The 24,664-nt window shown below is 48.4% G+C and overlaps 3 protein-coding genes across 4 annotated transcripts in view; all 3 read right to left on the reverse strand.

Annotated features, from left to right (window-relative positions):
- The window catches only part of MED27 (mediator complex subunit 27), a 390,553-nt gene that overhangs the window by 254,315 nt on the left and 111,574 nt on the right, over positions 1–24,664 (reverse strand). The gene's annotated exons all lie outside the window — the stretch shown is intronic.
- On the reverse strand, positions 20,100–20,780 carry LOC137527886 (uncharacterized; the record flags this gene model as incomplete). The annotated part of the gene is made up of 1 exon (XM_068248920.1): positions 20,100–20,780. A coding segment is annotated over one exon (681 nt), but the record flags the coding sequence as incomplete, so codon positions are not given.
- LOC137528410 (uncharacterized) overlaps positions 23,151–24,664 on the reverse strand; it is a gene marked incomplete at its 3' end in the record, with an annotated part of 6,005 nt that continues 4,491 nt past the window's right edge. The window contains exon 3 of the mRNA XM_068249702.1: positions 23,151–23,775. Coding sequence (XP_068105803.1) covers positions 23,151–23,775 — 625 coding nt within the window. The remainder of the gene's footprint in view (positions 23,776–24,664) is intronic.

Below are 24,664 nucleotides of genomic sequence, written 5' to 3' on the forward strand. Positions count from 1 at the left end.
AAGCGGAAGAAAAGCCTGAATAAACCGCAAAAACTCACGGATTTCTACCCGGAGCGGCGGCGCACTACTGCCTCACCCCATCAAGATGGCGCTGAGAAAGACGGCCAGCCACATGACGCGCCGTCTGCAGAGAACCAGATCACCGCAGCAGACGGGACTCCAGCCATAGAAGAGGCAGAGATCACACAGCACTCCGACACTGAAGACTCACCCCCGGACGGCTCTCCCACACTGCGGAGCCCAGTTAAATCAAAACTGAGGCTGTCAGAAAACTTCAGCACAACGGCTAAGGTAGGCCAATCAGATCACAACCCCAGCCATACGAGCGTAGCACCACCATCATGCCTGTTAGAAGATCTCCCTACCACTGAACAACCCCTTACACAAGAGAATATGAAGCACATGCTTCTAATGCTGAAAAACTCACTGGCAGCAGACTTTACAGCTCTCTCAAATTCTGTGAGCTCCTCAATCAGTGAAATGGAAAATAGAATCTCCTCTGCGGAGGATAAAATATCAGTCATCACTAGAGAGCACAACAAAATGATAGACTATTTTGATCACAATAATGACGAGATGGAACAAATGAAAAGAAAGCTGATTGATCTTGAGGATAGAAACAGGAGACAGAACCTTAAAATAAGAGGAATTTCTGAGGGGGTCACAAATGATCAGCTTAAACAATACCTATTTAAATTTTTCAAAACCATCTCCCCACACACGCCTGAAAAAGAAATCATCTTAGACAGAGCGCACAGGGTCCCAAAACCCAAACACTTGCCAGAAAATATACCAAGAGACGTGGTGCTAAGATTTGCTTTCTACCATGTCAAAGAAGCGATATTACAGGCGCTCAGAAACAACAAAAATATACCAGAAATGTACAAGCAAATCCAAATCTTCCCTGACCTATCCCAAGCCACTCTCAAATTCAGGAAAGATATGAAGAATATAACAGCCACATTAATCAACCACCAGATTCGCTACAAGTGGGGCTTTCCCCTCAAACTCCTGATTACCAAAGCAGGAATAAACTATACCATCCAAAGTGTGGAGGAAGGCCTCCAGCTCATAAAGAAATGGAAGATTAAGCTGGATGTTGCAACACCTCCCGCCTTCAGCAAATCGCTTCCCCAACAAAACAAGAACATCTTTGACTGGCATACTACCAAAAAATGAAAGAGGTTTTTCTTTTACATCTGTGTTACCCGAAAAGGATACCTTCTTCTGGTGCCCATCTTCCCTTGGTAGGATCACAAGTTCGGATCCACCCTGGCCCCCACTTCAGCCTTTTCACTTATAAAAGTGATGAGCTCTGTCCATTTTGACTTACTCCCTTTGTTCAAGTTGACACTACAGGTTTATTTTTTAACTTCTGAAAATGTTGTTCAATTGGCTGCTACAATAAATCATACTTCTCCAAGAACGGATATCTACTGGCGGACCCTAAAAAAGCTTTGCCTTCACCACCTATCTCCAACAGCCACTTCTCCTATAGACAATGGAACTTAAGTTTACCTCCATAAATGTCAACGGTCTCAACTCCCCGATTAAAAGATTCACATTAAATAAAGAATTAAAGAATCTCAATACAGATATAGTGCTAGTCCAAGAGACCCACCTCCTCGACAGAACGGAACACTACTGTAAATTAAAAGACTTTGGAACGGTAATATTTCATAACTTTCATAAAAAGAAAAGAGGTCTATTGGTGGGTTTCCACCAAAAACTCACAGTTCAGATTAAAGAAAGCATAAAGGACTCACAAGGTAGATATATAATAGTTGTTTGCTCAATTGAAAATCAATTAATGACTATTGTCAATGTGTACGCCCCTAACACCAGGCAACTTTCTTTTATTAAGGCCATGATCCGTAAGATTAATCACCACAAACAAGGCCAACTGATCATTGGAGGCGATTTTAATATCTGTATAGACCCCAAAACAGATTCCACACACCCAAATAGAGTACACACGCCCTCATTGCTTAAAACAACACACCTGGAAGATCTTTATGACCCTTGGAGAACTATGCATGCCTCAGAGAAAGACTTCTCCTACTATTCAGCAGTACATAAATCCTGGTCTCGCATAGATTTCTACTTAGTAGACAGAAATACCCTTCTAAAGTGCAAAAACACTGAGATCCATAATATAACGTGGTCTGACCACTCCCCGATCACACTAACACTACAAATTAATGGGTATCAGCCCTCCACCAATTCATGGAAACTAAATAATTCTCTGCTCATGTCTGAATCAGACCAACAACTAATTAAAGAACAGCTGAGAGAGTACTTCGCAATAAACGAAAATGAAGGTACCAGCCCGGTTAGTATATGGGCAGCACACAAGGCTTATGTCAGAGGGTTTCTGATAAAAATGGGAGCCAATAAGAAAAGAAAAAGAGGGGAAAAACTGAGTCAAATATTGGACCAGGTTAAGTCACTGGAGGCCTCCCTTAAACAAAAATTCTCTAATGAAATCCAAACCAAGCTATTTAACGCTAAACAAGAATTACGTTTACTTATGCTGGATGATTACCAACATATGATCCAGAAAGCTAAACTCTCTCATTACTCCCAAAACAATAAGGCCAGTAAAAAACTGGCAAACCTAATCAAACATAGACAGGCCAAATCTAGAATTAAATGTATAATTCATCCCCAAACAAAAGAGAAAATATACAATCCCAAAAAAATTGTGGACGCCTTCAGTGACTTTTATGGTACACTTTACAATCTAAAGACTGACCCAAACACTCCCCAACCCACAGATCATATTATCACAACATTTTTAGATTCATTAACTATACCACAAATATCGAGTGAACAACTTAAAAGTCTCAATGAAGAGATATCAGTTGATGAGATTTATTCTAGTATTAAAGAAATGAAACTAAACAAAGCCCCTGGTCCAGATGGGTTTACCAACAACTATTACAAAACATTCCAAATACTATTGGCTCCCAGACTCTATAAACTATTTAATACCTTCACCCAACAGGGTTCTCTCCCAAAAGAATTTCTAGAGGCTAGGATCTCCATTATTCCTAAACCGGGCAAAGACGAAACTAATACGGCTAACTATAGACCGATCTCACTACTGAACGGAGACACTAAATTATTCTCCAAGATTATAGCCTCCAGACTTCTAAAAATATTGCCTTGTATTATAGGATTAGACCAAGTAGGTTTTATGAAGGGAAGACAGTCGAGTGATGGGACCAGAAGGTTTATTGATCTCCTCAGATATGCAAATGTTCACAGAATGCCTTCTCTGTATCTATCCCTAGATGCAGAGAAGGCATTCGACAGGGTGCATTGGGGCTTTTTGTCGCAGACTTTGTCAAAATTTGGATTAGTGGGTAACATTAAAACAAATATGTCATTATATACTTTCCCCACAGCATCGGTGGCATCCTCAGGGTTTACTTCAAAGACTTTTTCAATAACAAATGGAACTAGACAGGGGTGCCCCCTGTCCCCCCTTATATTCATCCTCATAATGGAAACATTGGCTATAGCGATTAGGAATAACCCACTCATCAAAGGTATAAATGTGGCGAATCACACCCACAAAATTGGCCTATTCGCCGATGATACTATACTAGCAGTAACAGATCCAGAGAACACCATGCCACACCTAATAAATACTTTAGAAGCTTTTTCTCAAGCCTCCTACTACAAAGTCAATCAAACAAAATCTTTAATTATGGCAGTACACATTCCCTCTCAAATCACCAACAACTTAAAAGCAAAATATCCCTTTCCTTGGGCAAATAGCTCACTAAAATACCTAGGCATTACGTTATCCAAATCACATCATAACCTCTTTAAGGATAATTATATACCACTCCTGCAAAAGCTGAAAAATGAACTACAAAATCTCGTAGTACACAATCTTTCCTGGGCGGGTAGACTAGCAGCATATAAGATGCAGACACTTCCCAAAATAACCTATTTATTCAGAACAGTCCATATCCCAATTAAACAAAGCTTTTTTAGAGACCTCAATAAAATAGTATCCGAATTTATATGGCAAGGAAAACACCATAGAACTAAACTATCTATACTGACTATACCCAAAACACATGGAGGCATGGGTGTCCCATGTCTTAAATCCCTATACATGGCCTGCAACTTGGAAGCCTCCAGAGCCTGGTGGCAGAAATCACCTGCAAATCCCCTATGGATACAAATAGAAACACAAATACTCCAGAAGGACCCTGAAGCCTTCTTACTGGCTAGCTTAATCAAAACCAATATTAAAATCCCTCCCTTCCCTACAATTCAAGCCACAGTTATAGCATGGAGACATCTACACCAACAAGCTAAAAAAGGAGAAAACAATCCCTAAAATCCCATTAACAGTGGTCCCCTGTTTAATAGACAATGTAAATATCACGAAATGGAAGACTGCGGGCATAACACACCTTGACCAGCTAATATATAAAGGAAAATTCAAAACCTTCCCCCAAATCACAGAACAATTTAGTATTCCCTCAACGGAACTCCATACGTTTCTACAGCTCCAACACCTCTGGAAAGATACTAAGAACAGCATACCTTCTATCCCCAAAAACATCATGCAATATGTAAAAGCCCCCTTCCCTCTACGCAAAGGGATTAAATTATGCTATGATACACTGATAGCAGACAGGGAAGAACAATTATCCAGTCATATTGGAAAATGGTCTCAAGACCTTCAATCTCCAATTTCCAAATTAGACATCCAAAGGGCTACTAATAACTTAACTCACTACTCTAGATGTGCCACCCATTGGGAAACACTCCAAAAAATTATACTAAGATGGTACTATACACCACTGCATATCTCTAAATTCTCTCCACTAACATCCCCTCTCTGCTGGAGAGAATGTGGGCTCCCAGGCTCCCTAATACACATAATGTGGCATTGTCCATTTATAAAAGGTATATGGCAGGATATTAATAGATTCATTATCACAAACATTTGGGATGAATTTTCACTGACCCCCAGACTAGCCATACTCCATCTAGATCTTAATACAATCCCTATAAATTACCGCCTTGAAATAACCCATATCCTTTGTGCAACAAGGCACCTGATTGTCTCCTCCTGGAAAACTAAAAACTGCCCAACTATCACCCAAATTATAGCTCTATATAAAGTAAATGTCGCTATGGAGTCGAAGCTTAAAAATAAAAGCAATACACAGGCCTGATACTCTACGACCATACTAATTATTTAAATAAAGGCCACTCCAACGACACAAACCCCTGTAGATTGAGTAGTTAAATGTTTATTAACACTCAGATCTTAGATGAGATTATCTAATTTAGACAAAATTGCAGCAGCCAATAGTTATTCGTTGTTCTCAGTTCTTTGTTTTATGTTCTGGTTTTCTTAATATATCTTTGTAGAATACTGTAGAATATTCTAGGATTTTTATATTTGCATTTACGGCTACTATTATCAAAATTCGCTACAAAACCAACAACATTTTGCGCTATAGTTAACCGTAACATGGTAGTTGTGTCCACAGCAATACCGATGTTAGAATAGAATACCAATGTAAAAATGATTTACCATAATGTAATAGATGATGGAGATGTACAAGTATGTCCAGCTATACTTAACTCTGAAAGCTGAATGAGCCTATTCATTCTGATGCATCCTGTAAACAATTATCTATTGCAATGTCTCTATCTGTAAACTGTTTATCTTTTATCCAATAAAAATTCAATGTTAAAAAAAAAAGAAAAGCATTTAAAAATGCCAAACCTGTATCAGTCTATGCTGGCTTTTACCCATGAGCCGGATGTTGTGGTAACTACAGAAAAGCAAGAAAACTGAGGCTGGGTAAAAAAAGAGGAAAAAAATGCAAAAAAAACAAAATCAAACATGGCAGACTGAAATATAAAGAGACCAACAGAAGAATAATGAGTGGGCCTGAGGCCAGGAGAGCAAGCGAGCAAGCCGGCGCAAGGCCAGGAAAGCAAGCGTGCAAGCCAGGAGAGCAAGCCGGCTGAAGTCAGGAGAGCAAGCCTACAACCCAGCCCAAAGCAAAGCGAGCAATCAGGCAAGCCGGCCTGAAGGATAGATGAGCAGGCATGCAAGCTGACCCATGGCTAGGCAAGAAAGCGTACAGACTGACCTGTGGCTAGAACAAGTGTGCATGCTGGCCTGAAGCAAGGAAGCAAATGTGCAAGCTGGCCTGAAGCAAGAAGAGCAAGTGAGAAAACCTGCCAGAGGAAAGAAGCCCACCTGCACCAAGAAGCAGGGCCAGATTTGGACTCTTTACCGCCCTAGACCACTGTCACCAGTTTCTCCCATTCAGTATAGGAAGCAAGATGATCCCTCCCCCCTTCCCTCTAGTATAGGTAGCCAGCTGACTCCCTTTATCCCTCCTCCCCGCCTTTCAGTAAAGGTAGCCAGCCAAGATGGCTGCTGCACAGACAGCTAGCAGCAGAGTACAGAGGTCAGGTGCTCGTCTGATCACCCTGCATTGCAGCATTTGCAAGCTTGCAAATGCTGCACCAGTTTAGCCTGCTGCTTTGGTGCCCTTCCTCATGTGGTGCCCTAGGCCACGGCCTAGGTGGTCTTGGCCTAAAGTGGGAGAGAATGCAAGCTAATAAGCCCGCCAAACAGCAAGAAGAGCAAGCCTGCGCATGCAACAGTGAATGAGGAAAATGATTAAAGAGCATGGATGGAAGCATGGGAAAAAAAAAAAAAAACAGAGGAATGCATGAAAAAGTGTCAAGGTAGGGAGAGAAAAGGGGAGGGGGAGAGAAAGGGAAGCAACAGAAGAAAAAAAGCAAATGGCATCAATGCTGCAATTTATTTTGCGCACTCCCCATGCCAAGACAGTTACACACAGGAAAATGCAGTTATTACATATTTTGTTCAGACAATGAACACGCAAGCCATTAACGTTCACTGATCTCATCAAGAGACCTCTGAGCATTCTGTACAAAAAGTGTCCACAAAGGATCCTACATTTAAAAAAAAAAAAAAAAAAAAAAAACAGCCGTACATTCGAATGACGACAAATTTATACGTTTTTTCCAAAAAGCGAACAGATCTAAATACCTCATGTCAGGATATCTCCGTCCCCTTAGGGGAATCAATGCATTATTTAACAGATGCCAGGGCCTAATCGGCATAGGCGCTTTATACATGCATTCGGCATAGAAGCTTCTGTTCTTTTTTTCTGTTTTTTTAAGGGAAGAAAAAAAAAAAATAGGCCCTTGTTTCTCCTCATTAAAATAGTTTTCTTTCTCCTTGGTTAATGAGGGATAGTTTTTTATTTCTCTCTTCTACTGTAAAAAAAACTGCAGCAAGTCTTTTGAACACGAGTCAGAGCGATAGGCCCCTGGTTTCATCCTACGAGAAGAAAGCCAAAAGACAGAAAATTACACCGCTTTAATTGATTAAAGAAAAGCTCTGCGGTAATGAGCCCGGTTTGAGAAGATGTTTGTCGTTCAAACAGCGTTTGATCCGATAACAGGGAGGTAAATTCTCAACATGGACAAACGTCGCATCCAGCGTGGCTCCCCGGTTTATTTACCCCGCTTGCAACTTTGTTCTCGCTCGGAATTTTCGGGGCTTTCAATTAACGAGCAGGCGAGGCGCGCTGCGAGATGCAGCCTGTTTTCTCTTCCAATTAGGTGACCATTAGTTAGACCGCGCTGAGCGGTGGGAGGGGAGCACAGCAGACACGAGGGAAAGGGACCGCGCCACGGGTCAGCCGATAATGGACTGAAGGAGACGTTCTCCAAGACAGGCAAAAGAATCAGAACATTTCAGGGTATTCCCACTGACAGCTGCAACTAGTGCGGAACTTTCTAGAAACTTTTTTCCTCTCAGAAAGCCAGCAAGGGCCTTGATATGGCTAGAGGGAAGTCCCAAGAGGCTGGAGGCGATTGTTTCGGTGACAGCAATTTTGTGCCAATACTGTGGGTTGGGGCAGGATATAAGACTGACTTATACAGTCTACTTTAGTGTAATCAGGTAATCAAACCAGATTTTTAAGAAAAAAAAAATAAAATAATGAGTTTGCCCGCCAATAATCTAAAGGTGTACAAAGGTCTCTGTTGAAATCCCCCCCCCCCCATGTGACGTCTCTCCAGCACCACTTTGTCTGCAGCCTAGTGACATGTGAACACACAATTGCACCCAGCCACTTAGGGTTAATAAAGAATTGGGTTGTCAGTGACAATGAATACTAGTCAGATTTTACCTCATCTTTATCTTAGCAGGCCATACCTGCTCTCACTATTGGGCTTCAAGGAAACCCCTACATTTAACTTATTTGATTCACACTCAGAGTCCTGCTCATTTGCATAACAAGTTATAATGAGTGCGAACTGCATTGGATACTGGATAGAGACTTTATTCTAACTTACTTAGTGCATGCAGGCTTTGTATTACAATATTCATTTACAACACTGCACTGTGAACAACCCCATAGACTTGTATGGGCAATGAGTGGACATGCCTTATTACCCCTCCCTCTTCCACAGTAGGAAGCCACACTGCTGTTCCTTCCTCCCTCTTCCACAGCATGGGGCCCTGCTGCTGCCGCTCCCTCTCCCACAACAAAGGGCACGCTAATGTTCCTACAGCATGGGACCCCACTTCCGCTCATCCCTCTTCCACAGGAGAGGACCGTGATACTACTACTCCCTCTTCCAAAGCATGGGACCCAACTGCCACTCCTCCCTCTTCCACAGCAGAAGACCACGATACTCCTCCCTCTTCTACAGCAGGGAGCCACACTGCTGTTTCTTCCTCCCTCTTCCACAGCACCAGTTCCTGTTGCTGCTGCTTCCCCTCCCACAACAAAGGGCACGCTAATGCTACCCTTTCACAGCTTGGAACTCCACAGCCGCTCTTCCCTCTTCCACAGCATGCAGCCCCGCTGAAGCTCCTCTCTTTCACAGCAGAGGACCGTGATACTACATCTTTCACAGCAGGGAGCCACACTGCTGTTCCTTCCTCCCGCTTCCACAGCACGAGTTCCTGTTGCTGCTGCTTCCCCTCCCACAACAAAGGGCACGCTAATGCTACCCTTTCACAGCTTGGAACTCCACAGCCGCTCTTCCCTCTTCCACAGCATGCGGCCCCGCTGAAGCTCCTCTCTTTCACAGCAGAGGACCGTGATACTACATCTTTCACAGCAGGGAGCCACACTGCTGTTCCTTCCTCCCTCTTCCACAGCAGAGGGGCCCACTACTGCTCCTCCCTCTTCCACAGAATGGAGCACCAGTACTGCTCCTCCCTAATCCACAGCAGGTAGCCCACTACTCCACCTTCTCCCCCTCCCACCTTTCCCCAGCAGGAGGTCCTGAAGCTGCTCTTCCATGTGTACATGTTCCAGCCGCAAGGTAAATTTTACCACAGGTAGAAGCCGAGAAACTGCCCCGCGAAAATCGAGGAATACAACTAATTCCGTACAGATTCCCCTATAGTTTTTTTCTTTGGCTGCATGATTTAGGGTTCGACTATTGCCAGCTTCCAAATTACGGAACATATGGACTTAATTTGGGCTGCGCAGCTATAGCTGTAATTAACTACCGCCTATGGCAGTGCCCAATTCGGCCACAGCATGGCACCAAAACAACCTAAGTTCTGCAGCAGGAAGCGTCTCTGCTGCTCCCGCCTCTTCTGCCACAGTAGGGGGTGCTGCTGCACCTCCCTCTTCCATAGCAATCCCTTCCTTTTCGTACAAATTTGTGTTCTGTTTCTGGTCCCTTCTTTACAGCAGGGGGTGTTGTAGCACTTTCCACCTATTTTACAGCAGGGGACTCTACTGGTCCCTTCTCTTCTACAGCAGGCCTCTGCCATTCCCTTCTCACCGGGTAGAGGTGTCAACCCCACCCAGTGTTATGCCTATGGCACCTCTGTGCATAAAGCCTGCAGTAAAGGTTTATGTATTTTCATCAACAGAAAAGGAAAAAAAGTCTGGTCTCTGAGGAAGCAGGCATTGTGCTTGCGAAACGGCTGTCAGACCGCCCTTTTCTTGAAGCTGTATCTGTCTTTGGTGGGATGAAATACATTGGTGGCATTTTGCAACGCATCTGGTGCCCGGAAACTTCTTTTGTTGTTGATGTGGATATATGATCTGGAGTCACAGCGAGTTACCATCTACCCCCCAGAAGGTCTGTCTGTTTTTTTCTTGTGCTGATCTCCTTTACCTCTGATATTTTGTTTATGTATTTTCATATTGCACTTCCCACTGCATAAAAAAAACAATCATACATTTCAAATTGACAATGACATGCTTAGTTCTCTTTAAATAAGACACCTGATACATGAACGACAACAGAAATTGTTAATTATGTTCTTGGGACCTCGGAATGTGTTTTCAGGGTGTCATTTGTCAAGAATATTGGCATGAAGACATTGCAGCCACTACAATCCCTTCAAGAACACTAAAAAATATTTCTTTTTACCCCCACTGGGAATCACACAGTAAGACCAGGCTAGCGAGCAGCTTGTAGGATTTCTGCTTGCGTTGGAAGAAAATTGGCAGGAAACAGTTTGAATTGGAGTACTTACTATGACTGTGTGCAGCTAACTCTATATATGCTGTTTGCAGTGCACCTTGCGATAAGCTACTGTACAAAGCAATGGAAAGGAGAGAGGGCGCTTCCCTGTGTTCCCCGGATCAGTAATCTCTCAGCATCAGTTCCACTTTGCTGTTACACAGAAGGTGGAGTAATGGAATGAACGCCAATCTGTCATGTATATGGCACTTGGCAGCAACCCTTAAAGCTGCCACAGCAAGATTAACTTCTGGTTGTACTAAGTGGCAATCTCTAGGATTGGAATATAAAATACTCAATGCTAGAACAGGACCTAAAATGAAAAAGATGGTTCAGTGCTACGCTCTGTATTTATACTTCAGATCAGCCTGTAGCGAGAGCTACGAAGGCTGCCATATTTATTTCTTATACAATGCTCATTGTTTGGCTCTTCTGATCCTTGTGGCTTTAGAAGTGTCTGAATTCTACATCTGAAATTAGCATATAGTTATACAGTACATGCCCATACACTCAGATTGCTACACAACTTGGCAAACAGAATCCCTTACCGATCCCAATCTGATCAGGGAGGATTTGAATCCCTCCATACACTGCAAAGATTCTTCATTGGATGTCACCATAAAAATCTATCGAATTGCAGCAGTGAACTGTTCGATGCAACGCAACACTGTGGGCCACCAATTTACTGTAGTGTCCCACTGACAAATCCTCCACCCTGCACAATGTGCAATAAATTTTTTGCTTTAAATTGAAATGTCGATCAGTGCAGCATGTGTGTAAAATGAAAAAAAAATGCATGTATGAGCTGCTTTAGTGTGGTACAACTTTAGTCGGAGCATCTAATGTGTACACTTCTGGGTCTGTGGGACCTTTTCACCAACTTGCCCCACTTAGGTTAGGTTCACATGGAAAAGAAGAACATTCCGTTAATGCGGATCCGAGATGAAAATCTATTTATGACAAGTAACTTGTCTATATATCTTAAGGTTTAGATCGTTTACACAGCAAATCTAGCTGCAAACCGTTTCAACAGTTTAGGATTATTTATTCCTGTGATACAATGCGAGCGGCCATGTCCTCTGTCACATTACACACAGGCAAGCTGATCTGTATCTCCAGCCCTCAGCCTGTGAAAACGTCACTCCCCTCTCCTTCTCCCTCCTCCCCTCTGCCTCTGAAATCTCTAGCTATTAACAACCTCCTGCCCAGACTGAGCTGCCATAAGCCCTTGCTACACAAGTCTAAGAGTGCCAAAGCACTCTGGAGAAGCTGTGGGCGTGGCTTGTTTAGTTTATAGGGAATTCGAGTATTAAACCAAAAAAAACGCATTTGGCTTGAGGAACGCCCTATAAACTATAGGAAAGGAACAATTATGCGATAAGTAAAAATTTATCTCAAATCCACTAAGCAAAAGAAAAACTGATCGCATATTGCATTGTAATAGGATCCATTCACATTAGTCCGTTTTGGTTAGCGCACCACAACTTTGGTCCCCGTACGTCGTTTCTGGATTGGACAGATGAAGCGGAGGGTGATCGAATCAATGCTAGTCTCCAAGAACGGATACCTAATGTTAAACTGATCTATTTAAAAGGTGTTCAAGTTTTTTTTTTCCCCTAAAGTTTCACTTACCTGGGGCTTCTACCGCCCCCCCCTGCAGAAGTCCTGTGCCCAGGCCGGTACTCAAGGATCCTCTGGTCCCCAGACACTGCTTAGCTTCCCAGACTTCCGGCCATTGCGCCTGCGCGGCCCTGGCCACCCACGTCCTCCTGCACACGCGCAGTATGAGAAAACTGCCTGAGCAGGATGCTCCCGGGGGCCAGGGCCACGCAGGAACAGTGGCCGTCGACTTGTAAGTCAGTGGAACTGAAAGTGACCCACGGTGGGGAACCAGATCCTTGAGTACCGGCACAGGACTTCTGCAGGGGGACCCAGGTAAGTGAAACTGGAAAAAAAAAACCTAAAGAACCCCTGTAAATGGAAAGCAGATCAGTTCTTACAGGGCCAGTTTTTCATCTGGTACAGTGTGAGCCAGTCCTATCGTCTAAGGCAGGGAGCACACTTATTAGAATTGTGGGTGGTTTGTCGCATTTGGGGAAACCCACTGCGCTGCATATTAGGATTCAAGTCCATAGCCCACTCAAGAATATGGGGTTCTCTTTCTAGGCCTTTTTTGTTTTTACCAGGTTTGGGAAATTGATTTCTACACATCGCGCATTAGCATTTTGTTGGAGAAAAAGAAAAAAAAATTGCAAGTTAGAAACACACACCCCTCCCTCACCCCCCCCCCCCCCAAAAAAAATCCCAGTGCACCAAGTAAGTGTCCGGGATAATGTATGGACTGTGCAATTTGCCTAAAGTGTATCCCTTCTATGACTCCACCATTGAAAAAAAAAACAAACAAAAGATGCAAACCAGAAGAGCAGTTCTTACTTTAGCAAGGGACTAAAACTTGGAATCTGTCTATATTCTTCCCTGCGCTCCAACACGCAACATCTCAAAATCATTTTACAGGGAAGAAAAACATGGCATGAAGTTTTAATGGGGGTCTTCAGTTACAGATAGAAGACGGGATGACTTCTCTCGCTTTTAAAAGGGAAACAATTATGCAGAGAGCGGTTCTGCTCCAGCACGAGAGATCGCCAACATTAGAAGACAACAAATGAGTCAGTTGCCATAAGCAGCAAACATTCGGCGGCAGCTACACGATGTCTCCTTCTACATGTTGGCCAGAAGCAGCTTCACAGGCATCTTCCAGCTGCTTTCAAATCCTTATTTTCCTTTTCCTTTTTTGCCTTGACAATGGCTTTTTCTTTTACCTTCATTATTTTCTTGCTGCGCTCTTTATTTTATTATTATGAAGACGTTACGTGACGCTCGGGCATTTCTGCTGTAAGTGATGTTTTAATTATCCTCGCCCTGTTTGGAGTGTTCCCGTTTTGGTTGGCTCTGGGTTTCATCTTCGGAATACATTTTCCCTTAGGGAGAACGCGGACTGAGCAACAGAGAACCCATCAAACTTGTCCTTGATTCTCATTTCAGCTGACAGGGGAAGCACTGTTTGATGGGATCAGCAGAATGGGGCCCTGGGAACGGGGGGGGGGGGGGGGGGGGGGTTAAAAACGAGATTATAATCTAAAGTGCTGCTTTGAGAAGGCAGACAGAAAAAAAAAATTAAAGAATGTAAACGTGTTTTTATACTAGCTACTTCATGGAGTGTGTAACCTGTAGGTTATTTTAAGCACACTTGAGTAGAAGTACACAAGGATCGGATCAGAAATTTAGTGTACTATTAAAGTGGAACTAAACTCGGAACTTTCCTCTCTGCTCTAAGACATTAGCCTCACAAGTCTTGGGGCCTACTTCCACTGCACGCAGAATGGATACAGGAAAAAAAATTGACTCCAATGAATGTCTATGGGCCCATTTCCAGTACACGTGATTTTTCTGATGCAGATTTTCCCATAGGATTGGAGTCAGTTTTCCTGCATACATCTGCATGTAGTGGAAACCGGCCCTTACTCCTCCATACTTCGTACAACATGTGTGCCAAAGTGCTGAGAGCTGCAAAGGAGTGATAAGCATTGGATATCAGGAAAAGTGAAAGGAAATGAAAGAACATTTGCAAACTGGTTAAAAGCTTACATTTCAAATTAGGCTCAGCATACACTGCAGATTTTGTTTACTATATACATTAACCACTTCACCACTGAGGGGTTTTACCCCTTAACCACCAGAGCAATTTTCACCTTTCAGCGCTCCTTCCATTCATTCGTCTATAAATGTATTACTTATCACAATGAAATGAACTATATCTTGTTTTTTCCACCACCAATTAGGCTTTCTTTAGGTGGGACAATTATGCCAAGAATTATTTTATTCTAAAATGTGTTTTAATGGGAAAAATAGGAAAAAATGTGGGAAATTTTTTTTCAGTTTTTGGCCTTTATAGTTTTTAAATAATGCAGGCTACTGTAATTAAAACCCATGAAATTTGCCCATTTGTCCCGGTTATAAAACCGTTTAAATTATATCCCTATCACAATGTTTGGCGCCAATATTTTAATTGGAAATAAAGGAAGTACTAGGAGGCTGAAAACTTTTTTCTCACAATGATCGCGCTGCTTATCGGATAAGCAGCGGATCATTGCGGGGCTTAGATCAACGAACAGGAATGGATTTCCCCGTTCATTGATCCACGGGCGAGCGGCCGGCGGCGTGTTTAATAGCGGGTGTGCGCGCTAGAGGGCGTAAAGTACGCATTTCTCTGTCCCTGGGGATAAACAGGATGGAAAAAGGGACGGAGAAATGCGTACACGTGGGGGTAAAGTGGTTAAAAGTTCTTGCTCTGTTTAGGTTCATACTGGAAGTAGCAAGTCACTATTAAGTGGGAGCATTATTGATCTTCTGGCATTCGTAAGGTCACAACCTTGAAAAATTCCTAAAAACTTCAGGATTTTCTTTTTTACCATTTCCATAAATTGAAATGAAGATACCCCATATATCCCCTCAAAATATGTTTTTTTTTTTTTATTATGTGTTAAAGTTGGTGTAGCTAGCACTAGGCTAGCTAAACTCCCAAGTGTCTTGCAGCGATCTACGGGAATCTTAGCCCATTCCTAATGGGAAAAAGCCTCCAGTTCACATTCTTAGGCTTGCGCGCTGCAACTGCTTTCTTTAAGTCCCACCAGAGGTTCTCAATCGGATTTAAGTCTGGTGACTGCGATGGCCAGTCCAAAATGTTCCAGCCTTTAATCTGCAACCATGCTCTAGTGGACTTGGAGGTATGCTTGGGATCATGGTCCTGTTGAGAAGGCCCAACGTCTCCCAAGCCTCAGGTTTGAAAATGTGATGCAGTCCGTCACAAACCTGAGGCTTGGGAGACGGACCTTTCAACAGGACAATGATCCCAAGCATACCTTCAAGTCCACTAGAGCATGGATGCAGATTAAAGGCTGGAACATTTTGGAGTGGCCATCGCAGTCACCAGACTTAAATCCGATTGAGAACCTCTGGTGGGACTTAAAGAAAGCAGTTGCAGCGCACAAGCCTAAGAATGTGACTGAACTGGAGGCTTTTTCCCATGAGGAATGGGCCAAGATACCCGTAGATCGCTGCAAGACTTGTGTCAAGCTATGCGTCACGTTTAAAAGCTGTTCTAACTGGAAAAGGATGTTGTACTAAGTACTAAGAATGAATGTCACTTGGGGGTTGAATAAAACTGATGTCAGCACAGAAAAGACATTTGTGGTTATTTCATTATAAATGTTATGTTATATTTGTCTGACTTACAAGTGCCTCTTTGATTTAACTGTAAACAAGATGACTGAAATGATGAAAATCTATGTCAAACTGGCCAAAACACTCAATTTCAGTGGGGGTTGAATAATTTTAAACTGTATGAAGTAGCATGGGTCTTGTGGCTCCAGCTTACTGCCCATGTGCGGGCTCGTTCACACTGCTACTGCGTGGCCACGCTGTGAGGGGAAGAGCTGCGCAGCCCCAATGGGATTAGACAATGCCTTGACAGCAGAGCCTGGAGGGAAGCCTCAATAGGATCCTGAGGCTTCCCTCTCTAGTAAAGTATCTCAATTTCTACCAGAGCTTCAGCTAGTGCTCCCTTTAAAGGTTATCCTGCTGAGTCCTTCCTTAGTGTAATATCTCTTTCATGGTCAGCTGCTCCTGTGCACCAGCTAGGCATGTGCTGGCACTCAGCATGGAAAAGTAGATGGACTGTTTTCCTATGAAGGTATATCGGAGCACAGCAGTTACAGTTTTCAAACGCGACATGTTGCGTTATCTTACCAGTGAGTAACAACTATGACACAAGTAGCGCTACAAACGCTGCCATAAGTTGCTTGAGGCTGAAGATAGAACATTTATATTGTGCTTTTCTCCTGGTGGAAGCAAAGCGCCAGAGCAGCAGACACTAGGGTGCCTATATAGGCCATAGCAGTGTTAGGAGTCTTGCCAAAGGTCTCCTCACCACATAGGTGCTAACTGAACCGGAAGAGCAGAGATTCTAACCCAGGTCTGTCGAGAGGCAGAGCCCTTAAACAGTACACTATCCAGCCACTAAACAGACGAGCGCGCAGTTCAGCCGCTGTGGAAAAAAAAGTGGCCTAAAGGAGTGTTATTAGTTTAAAAACACCAGGCAAGCTTTCAGTTGGTTGCATCTAAAAATCTTTTAACTGCAGTTAAGTGTGAAAAAAAATTAGACTTAAAAACTCCTTTGTGTAGGTTATAGAGTTGTTTTTTTTCCCCCTTACACAAGCCTAATTAACCACATCACCTTGGCTCAGCCGGCCTTTTATTTGTTCCCGGCCCGCACGGGTCACCCCGCTGTCTTCCGCCCCGCCACGAGACACGTTTTGCAAGTGGTTTTGAAATGCCAATCCGTGATGCATGTGCCTCTCTTAGCATTTCTTTGATTTATGTGCCGCATAGTGCAAAACGGCCAGGAAAGCAAATTAGACCAAAGCAACAGTGGCTGCGAGGGGGGAGAGGGGGCCCCTCCCGGGTTTATCAATCACTCGGAAATTTCCTCCGTTTCTGTAGCTTTCTCCTAGTTTGATATTTTAATACTGTGACCAATTTGGAGCTGTATCACATCTCATCTGTATCTTCAGCCCTGGTCTCCGGGATGCTTTGTCAGTGCTGCCGAATGTTGATAGAGACATTTGAATTGGTGATTTTAGTAAGGGCTTCTCACCTACACGCTCCATAGGTTTTAATATTTGATATGCGCTTCTACATCACCTGAAACCCGTAATGTATGTTAACTAAGGCCTTGGAAAGAGGTCCTGTAAATCGCTAACAGCAAAGCTAGTCAGATATTTGGATATAACCTGTTAGGATGAAGAGAAAGGGGCAGGACTTTTAGGCCCCCGTACACACTGCACGCGTTGCAGTCCAGATTTTGGCAACGCGTGCAGGAGGCTGCAACGCACAGAAACGGAAATGACGTTCGCTTGTACATGTTGCGTCCTGAACACATGGCCATCTGCGTTTCATCATGTGAACATGGCCTTACAGTACACAATAAACAGTCAAACAATTAGATTAATCGGTTTAAATGACTTAGCGGCGAAACAAAAAAAAAAAAAGGATCGGTAGAAGACCTCTCAGACTGAAAGTGTCTGAAGAATGCCCTTTTGGCTTCAAGGTTAGCACAATTTTTGAAGAAAATGTAACACTAGGCCCAGCATTCTAAACGCAAGGTAGGTTGTTGGTGGTTTAAATACATGCTTTACTCCGGTTATTGGGAGTCAAAATATTTATATACCTCTCACCAGTTAACCACAGTGCAGAACTGTATGCACAAATGGACCAAAAATGAAAAACCATAAAACTGAAAACCATAATCTCCCCCCCCCCCAAACCGTAAAATAATTCTGCTCCCTTCCAGACTGACTTATGAAATAGCCGCTTGTTACGACTGCTAATCAAGGGCCCTGCTCGCTTGACAACCTGCAAACAGGAAGGCCGGATCCCCAGGTAATGAAGCAAACGACAAGAAAACTGCATAAGCACCTGGTGAGCTGTTCAGCTGGCCGCTTTCCAGCACATCTATACGGAGCAGATACACGAAGCTTTTTCACCTGTTTGCTTGTTTTCACTTAGTTACATTTGTAACCTCCCAAAGAGCAAAAATATAATTTAATTAAGGTAAGAAAAGTTATATTGAAATGAAGTTAATCAGGAACAATTTACTTTGAGTAATTATTTTGCTTGTAAATGTGCTGAAAGGTTATTTTATCAATCAGGTGATAGACATTTATGAGTTTTGTGACTACAGCCCTTGATCCAGACCAGGCAGCAAGGCTGAATTCCTGGGATGGTAACAGTATTCAACACAACCATGCCATTGATGGTTCTGAATTGCTGCATGCTGCAGGCCTGTCCTGTCAATTTCTTTAGTGCTTTAAAGAGGAACTCCAGAGAACATAATGTAATTTAAAAAAAGTGCTTCATTTTTATAATTATGTATAAATGATTTAGTCAGTGTTTGGCCATTATAAAATCTTTCCTTCCCCCGATTTACACTCTGATATTTATCACATGGAGACATTTTTACTGCTGGCAGGTGATGTCAATGGACGTAGCTGCTGCTTGCTTTTTGGCAGTTGGAAACCGCTGTAAATCGCCATTTCCCACAATGCAATGAGGTTCACAGACCGGAAACTGCCAGGACCATGGTCCTCACTTTCCTGTGGGAGGGGTTTCACCACAATATCCGCCATGCAAAGCCCCCTGATGATCAGTTTGTGAAAAGGAATAGATTTCTCATGTAAAAGGGGGTATCAGCTACGAATTGGAATAAAGTTCAATTCTTGGTTGGAGTTTCACTTTAAATGCAAGTGTCCAGACTACCTGCCAACTTACTCCAACTGAAAAGTTGTCCCATCCAAAGATCCTCAAAATTAAAGAATAATATCACTACCTTGCTCCCCCGAAACACACGGCTGCTCTTACATGATCCAAGCAACTGGAGAGGAGGAGGAGGAGGAGGAGGAGGAGGAGGAGGAGGAGGAGGAGACGGCAGAGAAGGAGGAGGAGGAGGAGGAGGAGAAGACGGCAGAGAAGGAGGAGGAGGAGGAGGAGGAGAAGACGGCAGAGGAGGAGGAGGAGGAGGAGGAGGAGGAGGAGGAGGAGGAGACGGCAGAGGAGGAGGAGGAGGAGGAGACGGCAGAGGAGGAGGAGGAGACGGCAGAGGAGGAGGAGGAGACGGCAGAGGAGGAGGAGGAGGAGGAGGAGGAGGAGGAGAAGACGGCAGAGGAGGGAGGAGGAGGAGGAGGAGGAGACGGCAGAGGAGGAGGAGGAGGAGGAGGAGAAGACGGCAGAGGGAGGAGGAGGAGGAGAAGACGGCAGAGGAGGAGGAGGAGGAGGAGGGAGGAGGAGGAGGAGGAGGAGGAGGAGGAGGAGACGGCAGAGGAGGAGGAGGAGACGGCAGAGGAGGAGGAGGAGGAGGAGGAGAGGAGGAGGAGGAGGAGAGGAGGAGGAGGAGGAGGAGGAGAAGACGGCAGAGGAGGAGGAGGAGGAGGAGGAGGAGGAGGAGGAGGAGGAGGAGGAGGAGGAGGAGACATCAGAGGAGGAGGAGGAGGAGGAGGAGACGGCAGAGGAGGAGGAGGAGGAGGAGGAGACGGCAGAGGAGGAGGAGGAGGAGGAGGAGACGGCAGAGGAGGAGGAGGAGGAGGAGGAGACGGCAGAGGAGGAGGAGGAGGAGGAGGAGACGGCAGAGGAGGAGGAGGAGGAGGAGGAGACGGCAGAGGAGGAGGAGGAGGAGGAGAAGACGGCAGAGGAGGAGGAGGAGGAGGAGAAGACGGCAGAGGAGGAGGAGGAGGAGAAGACGGCAGAGGAGGAGGAGGAGGAGGAGGAGGAGGAGGAGGAGGAGGAGGAGGAGGAGGAGACGGCAGAGGAGGAGGAGGAGACGGCAGAGGAGGAGGAGGAGGAGGAGGAGGAGGAGGAGGAGGAGGAGACATCAGAGGAGGAGGAGGAGGAGGAGGAGACGGCAGAGGAGGAGGAGGAGGAGGAGGAGACGGCAGAGGAGGAGGAGGAGGAGGAGGAGACGGCAGAGGAGGAGGAGGAGGAGGAGGAGACGGCAGAGGAGGAGGAGGAGGAGGAGGAGACGGCAGAGGAGGAGGAGGAGGAGGAGGAGACGGCAGAGGAGGAGGAGGAGGAGGAGGAGACGGCAGAGGAGGAGGAGGAGGAGGAGGAGACGGCAGAGGAGGAGGAGGAGGAGGAGGAGACGGCAGAGGAGGAGGAGGAGGAGGAGGAGACGGCAGAGGAGGAGGAGGAGGAGGAGGAGACGGCAGAGGAGGAGGAGGAGGAGGAGGAGACGGCAGAGGAGGAGGAGGAGGAGGAGGAGACGGCAGAGGAGGAGGAGGAGGAGGAGGAGACGGCAGAGGAGGAGGAGGAGGAGGAGGAGACGGCAGAGGAGGAGGAGGAGGAGGAGACGGCAGAGGAGGAGGAGGAGGAGGAGGAGACGGCAGAGGAGGAGGAGGAGGAGGAGGAGACGGCAGAGGAGGAGGAGGAGGAGGAGGAGGAGGAGACGGCAGAGGAGGAGGAGGAGGAGGAGGAGACGGCAGAGGAGGAGGAGGAGGAGGAGGAGACGGCAGAGGAGGAGGAGGAGGAGGAGGAGACGGCAGAGGAGGAGGAGGAGGAGGAGGAGGAGACGGCAGAGGAGGAGGAGGAGGAGACGGCAGAGGAGGAGGAGGAGGAGGAGGAGACGGCAGAGGAGGAGGAGGAGGAGGAGACGGCAGAGGAGGAGGAGGAGAGGAGGAGACGGCAGAGGAGGAGGAGGAGGAGGAGGAGACGGCAGAGGAGGGAGGAGGAGGAGGAGACGGCAGAGGAGGAGGAGGAGGAGGAGGAGACGGCAGAGGAGGAGGGAGAGGAGGAGAAGGCAGAGGAGGAGGAGGAGGAGGAGACGGCAGAGGGAGGAGGAGGAGGGAGACGGCAGAGGAGGAGGAGGAGGAGGAGACGGCAGAGGAGGAGGAGGAGGAGGAGACGGCAGAGGAGGAGGAGGAGGAGGAGGAGGAGACGGCAGAGGAGGAGGAGGAGGAGGAGGAGGAGACGGCAGAGGAGGAGGAGGAGACGGCAGAGGAGGAGGAGGAGGAGGAGACGGCAGAGGAGGAGGAGGAGGAGGAGACGGCAGAGGAGGAGGAGGAGACGGCAGAGAGAGGAGGAGGAGGAGGAGGAGGAGGAGGAGGAGGAGGAGGAGGAGGAGAAGACGGCAGAGGAGGAGGAGGAGGAGGAGAAGACGGCAGAGGAGGAGGAGGAGGAGGAGGAGGAGGAGGAGGAGGAGGAGGAGGAGGAGGAGGAGGAGGAGACGGCAGAGGAGGAGGAGGAGACGGCAGAGGAGGAGGAGGAGACGGCAGAGGAGGAGGAGGAGGAGGAGGAGGAGACGGCAGAGGAGGAGGAGGAGGAGACGGCAGAGGAGGAGGAGGAGGAGACGGCAGAGGAGGAGGAGACGGCAGAGACGGCAGAGAAGGAGGAGGAGACGGCAGAGGAGGAGGAGGAGACGGCAGAGGAGGAGGAGGAGACGGCAGAGGAGGAGGAGACGGCAGAGGAGGAGGAGGAGACGGCAGAGGAGGAGGAGGAGGAGGAGGAGGAGGAGAAGACGGCAGAGGAGGAGGAGGAGGAGAGGAGGAGGAGGAGGAGGAGGAGGAGGAGGAGACATCAGAGGAGGAGGAGGAGGAGAAGACATCAGAGGAGGAGGAGGAGGAGAAGACGGCAGAGGAGGAGGAGGAGGAGGAGACGGCAGAGGAGGAGGAGGAGGAGACGGCAGAGGAGGAGGAGGAGGAGGAGGAGGAGACGGCAGAGGAGGAGGAGGAGGAGGAGGAGGAGACGGCAGAGGAGGAGGAGGAGGAGGAGGAGAAGGAGACGGCAGAGGAGGAGGAGGAGGAGGAGGAGACGGCAGAGGAGGAGGAGGAGGAGGAGGAGGAGACGGCAGAGGAGGAGGAGGAGGAACGGCAGAGGAGAGGAGGAGGAGACGGCAGAGGAGGAGGAGGAGACGGCAGAGGAGGAGGAGGAGGAGGAGGAGACGGCAGAGGAGGAGGAGGAGGAGACGGCAGAGGAGGAGGAGGAGGAGGAGGAGACGGCAGAGGAGGAGGAGGAGGAGGAGGAGGAGACGGCAGAGGAGGAGGAGGAGGAGGAGGAGGAGACGGCAGAGGAGGAGGAGGAGGAGGAGACGGCAGAGGAGGAGAGGAGGAGGAGACGGCAGAGGAGGAGGAGGAGGAGGAGACGGCAGAGGAGGAGGAGGAGGAGGAGGAGGAGACGGCAGAGGAGGAGGAGGAGGAGGAGGAGGAGACGGCGAGAGGAGGAGGAGGAGACGGCAGAGGAGGAGGAGGAGGAGGAGACGGCAGAGGAGGAGGAGGAGGAGGAGACGGCAGAGGAGGAGGAGGAGGAGGAGACGGCAGAGGAGGAGGAGGAGGAGACGGCAGAGGAGGAGGAGGAGACGGCAGAGGAGACGGAGGAGGAGGAGGAGGAGGAGACGGCAGAGGAGGAGGAGGAGGAGGAGAGACGGCAGAGGAGGAGGAGGAGACGGCAGAGGAGGAGGAGACGGCAGAGGAGGAGGAGGAGGAGGAGGAGACGGCAGAGGAGGAGACGGCAGAGGAGGAGGAGGAGGAGGAGGAGGAGGAGACGGCAGAGGAGGAGGAGGAGGAGACGGCAGAGAAGGAGGAGGAGGAGACGGCAGAGAAGGAGGAGGAGACGGCAGAGGAGACGGAGGAGGAGGAGGAGGAGACGGCAGAGGAGGAGGAGGAGGAGGAGGAGACGGCAGAGGAGGAGGAGGAGGAGGAGACGGCAGAGGAGGAGGAGGCGGAGGAGACGGCAGAGGAGGAGGCGGAGGAGACGGCAGAGGAGGAGGAGGAGGAGGAGGAGACGGCAGAGGAGGAGGAGGAGGAGGAGACGGCAGGAGGAGGAGGAGGAGGAGGAGACGGCAGAGGAGGAGGAGGAGGAGGAGACGGCAGAGGAGGAGGAGGAGGAGACGGCAGAGGAGGAGGAGGAGGAGGAGGAGGAGGAGACGGCAGAGGAGGAGGAGGAGGAGGAGACGGCAGAGGAGGAGGAGGAGGAGGAGACGGCAGAGGAGGAGGAGACGGCAGAGGAGGAGGCGGAGGAGACGGCAGAGGAGGAGACGGCAGAGGAGGAGACGGCAGAGGAGGAGGAGGAGGAGGAGGAGGAGGAGACGGCGGCAGAGGAGGAGGAGACGGCAGAGGAGGAGGAGGAGGAGGAGACGGCAGAGGAGGAGGAGACGGCAGAGGAGGAGGAGGAGGAGGAGGAGACGGCAGAGGAGGAGGAGGAGGAGACGGCAGAGGAGGAGGAGGAGGAGGAGACGGCAGAGGAGGAGGAGGAGGAGGAGACGGCAGAGGAGGAGGAGGAGACGGCGGCGGAGGAGGAGGAGACGGCAGAGGAGGAGGAGGAGGAGGAGACGGCAGAGGAGGAGGAGGAGGAGGAGGAGGCGGCAGAGGAGGAGGAGGAGGAGGAGGAGACGGCAGAGGAGGAGGAGGAGGAGACGGCAGAGGAGGAGGAGGAGACGGCAGAGGAGGAGGAGGAGGAGGAGGAGGAGGAGGAGGAGGAGGAGGAGGAGACGGCAGAGGAGGAGGAGGAGGAGGAGGAGACGGCAGAGGAGGAGGAGGAGACGGCAGAGGAGGAGGAGGAGACGGCAGAGGAGGAGGAGGAGACGGCGGAGGAGGAGACGGCGGAGGAGGAGACGGCAGAGGAGGAGGAGGAGGAGGAGACGGCAGAGAAGGAGGAGGAGGAGGAGACGGCAGAGAAGAGGAGGAGACGGCAGAGGAGACGGAGGAGGAGGAGGAGGAGACGGAGGAGGAGGAGGAGGAGGAGGAGACGGCAGAGGAGGAGGAGGAGGAGGAGACGGCAGAGGAGGAGGAGGAGGAGGAGACGGCAGAGAAGGAGGAGGAGACGGCAGAGGAGACGGAGGAGGAGGAGGAGGAGACGGCAGAGGAGGAGGAGGAGGAGGAGACGGCAGAGGAGGAGGAGGAGGAGGAGACGGCAGAGGAGGAGGAGGAGACGGCAGAGGAGGAGGAGGAGGAGGGAGACGGCAGAGGAGGAGGAGGAGGAGGAGGAGGAGACGGCAGAGGAGGAGGAGGAGGAGAGAGACGGCAGAGGAGGAGGAGGAGGAGGAGACGGCAGAGGAGGAGGAGGAGGAGGAGACGCAGAGAGGAGGAGGAGACGGCAGAGGAGGAGGAGGAGGAGACGGCAGAGGAGGAGGAGGAGGAGACGGCAGAGGAGGAGACGGCAGAGGAGGAGACGGCAGAGGAGGAGGAGGAGGAGGAGGAGACGGCGGCAGAGGAGGAGACGGCAGAGGAGGAGGAGGAGGAGGAGACGGCAGAGGAGGAGGAGGAGGAGAGACGGCAGAGGAGGAGGAGGAGGAGGAGACGGCAGAGGAGGAGGAGGAGGAGGAGGAGACGGCAGAGGAGGGAGGAGGAGGAGGAGACGGCAGAGGAGGAGGAGGAGGAGGAGGAGACGGCAGAGGAGGAGAGACGGCAGGAGGAGGAGGAGGACGGCAGAGGAGGAGGAGGAGGAGGAGGGAGGACGGCGGCGAGGAGGAGGAGGCGGCGGAGGAGGAGAGGCGGCAGAGGAGGAGGAGCGGCAGAGGAGGAGGAGGAGGAGG

This window comes from Hyperolius riggenbachi, chromosome 8 (assembly GCF_040937935.1).
Source record: "Hyperolius riggenbachi isolate aHypRig1 chromosome 8, aHypRig1.pri, whole genome shotgun sequence".
NCBI classification, from domain to species: domain Eukaryota; kingdom Metazoa; phylum Chordata; class Amphibia; order Anura; family Hyperoliidae; genus Hyperolius; species Hyperolius riggenbachi.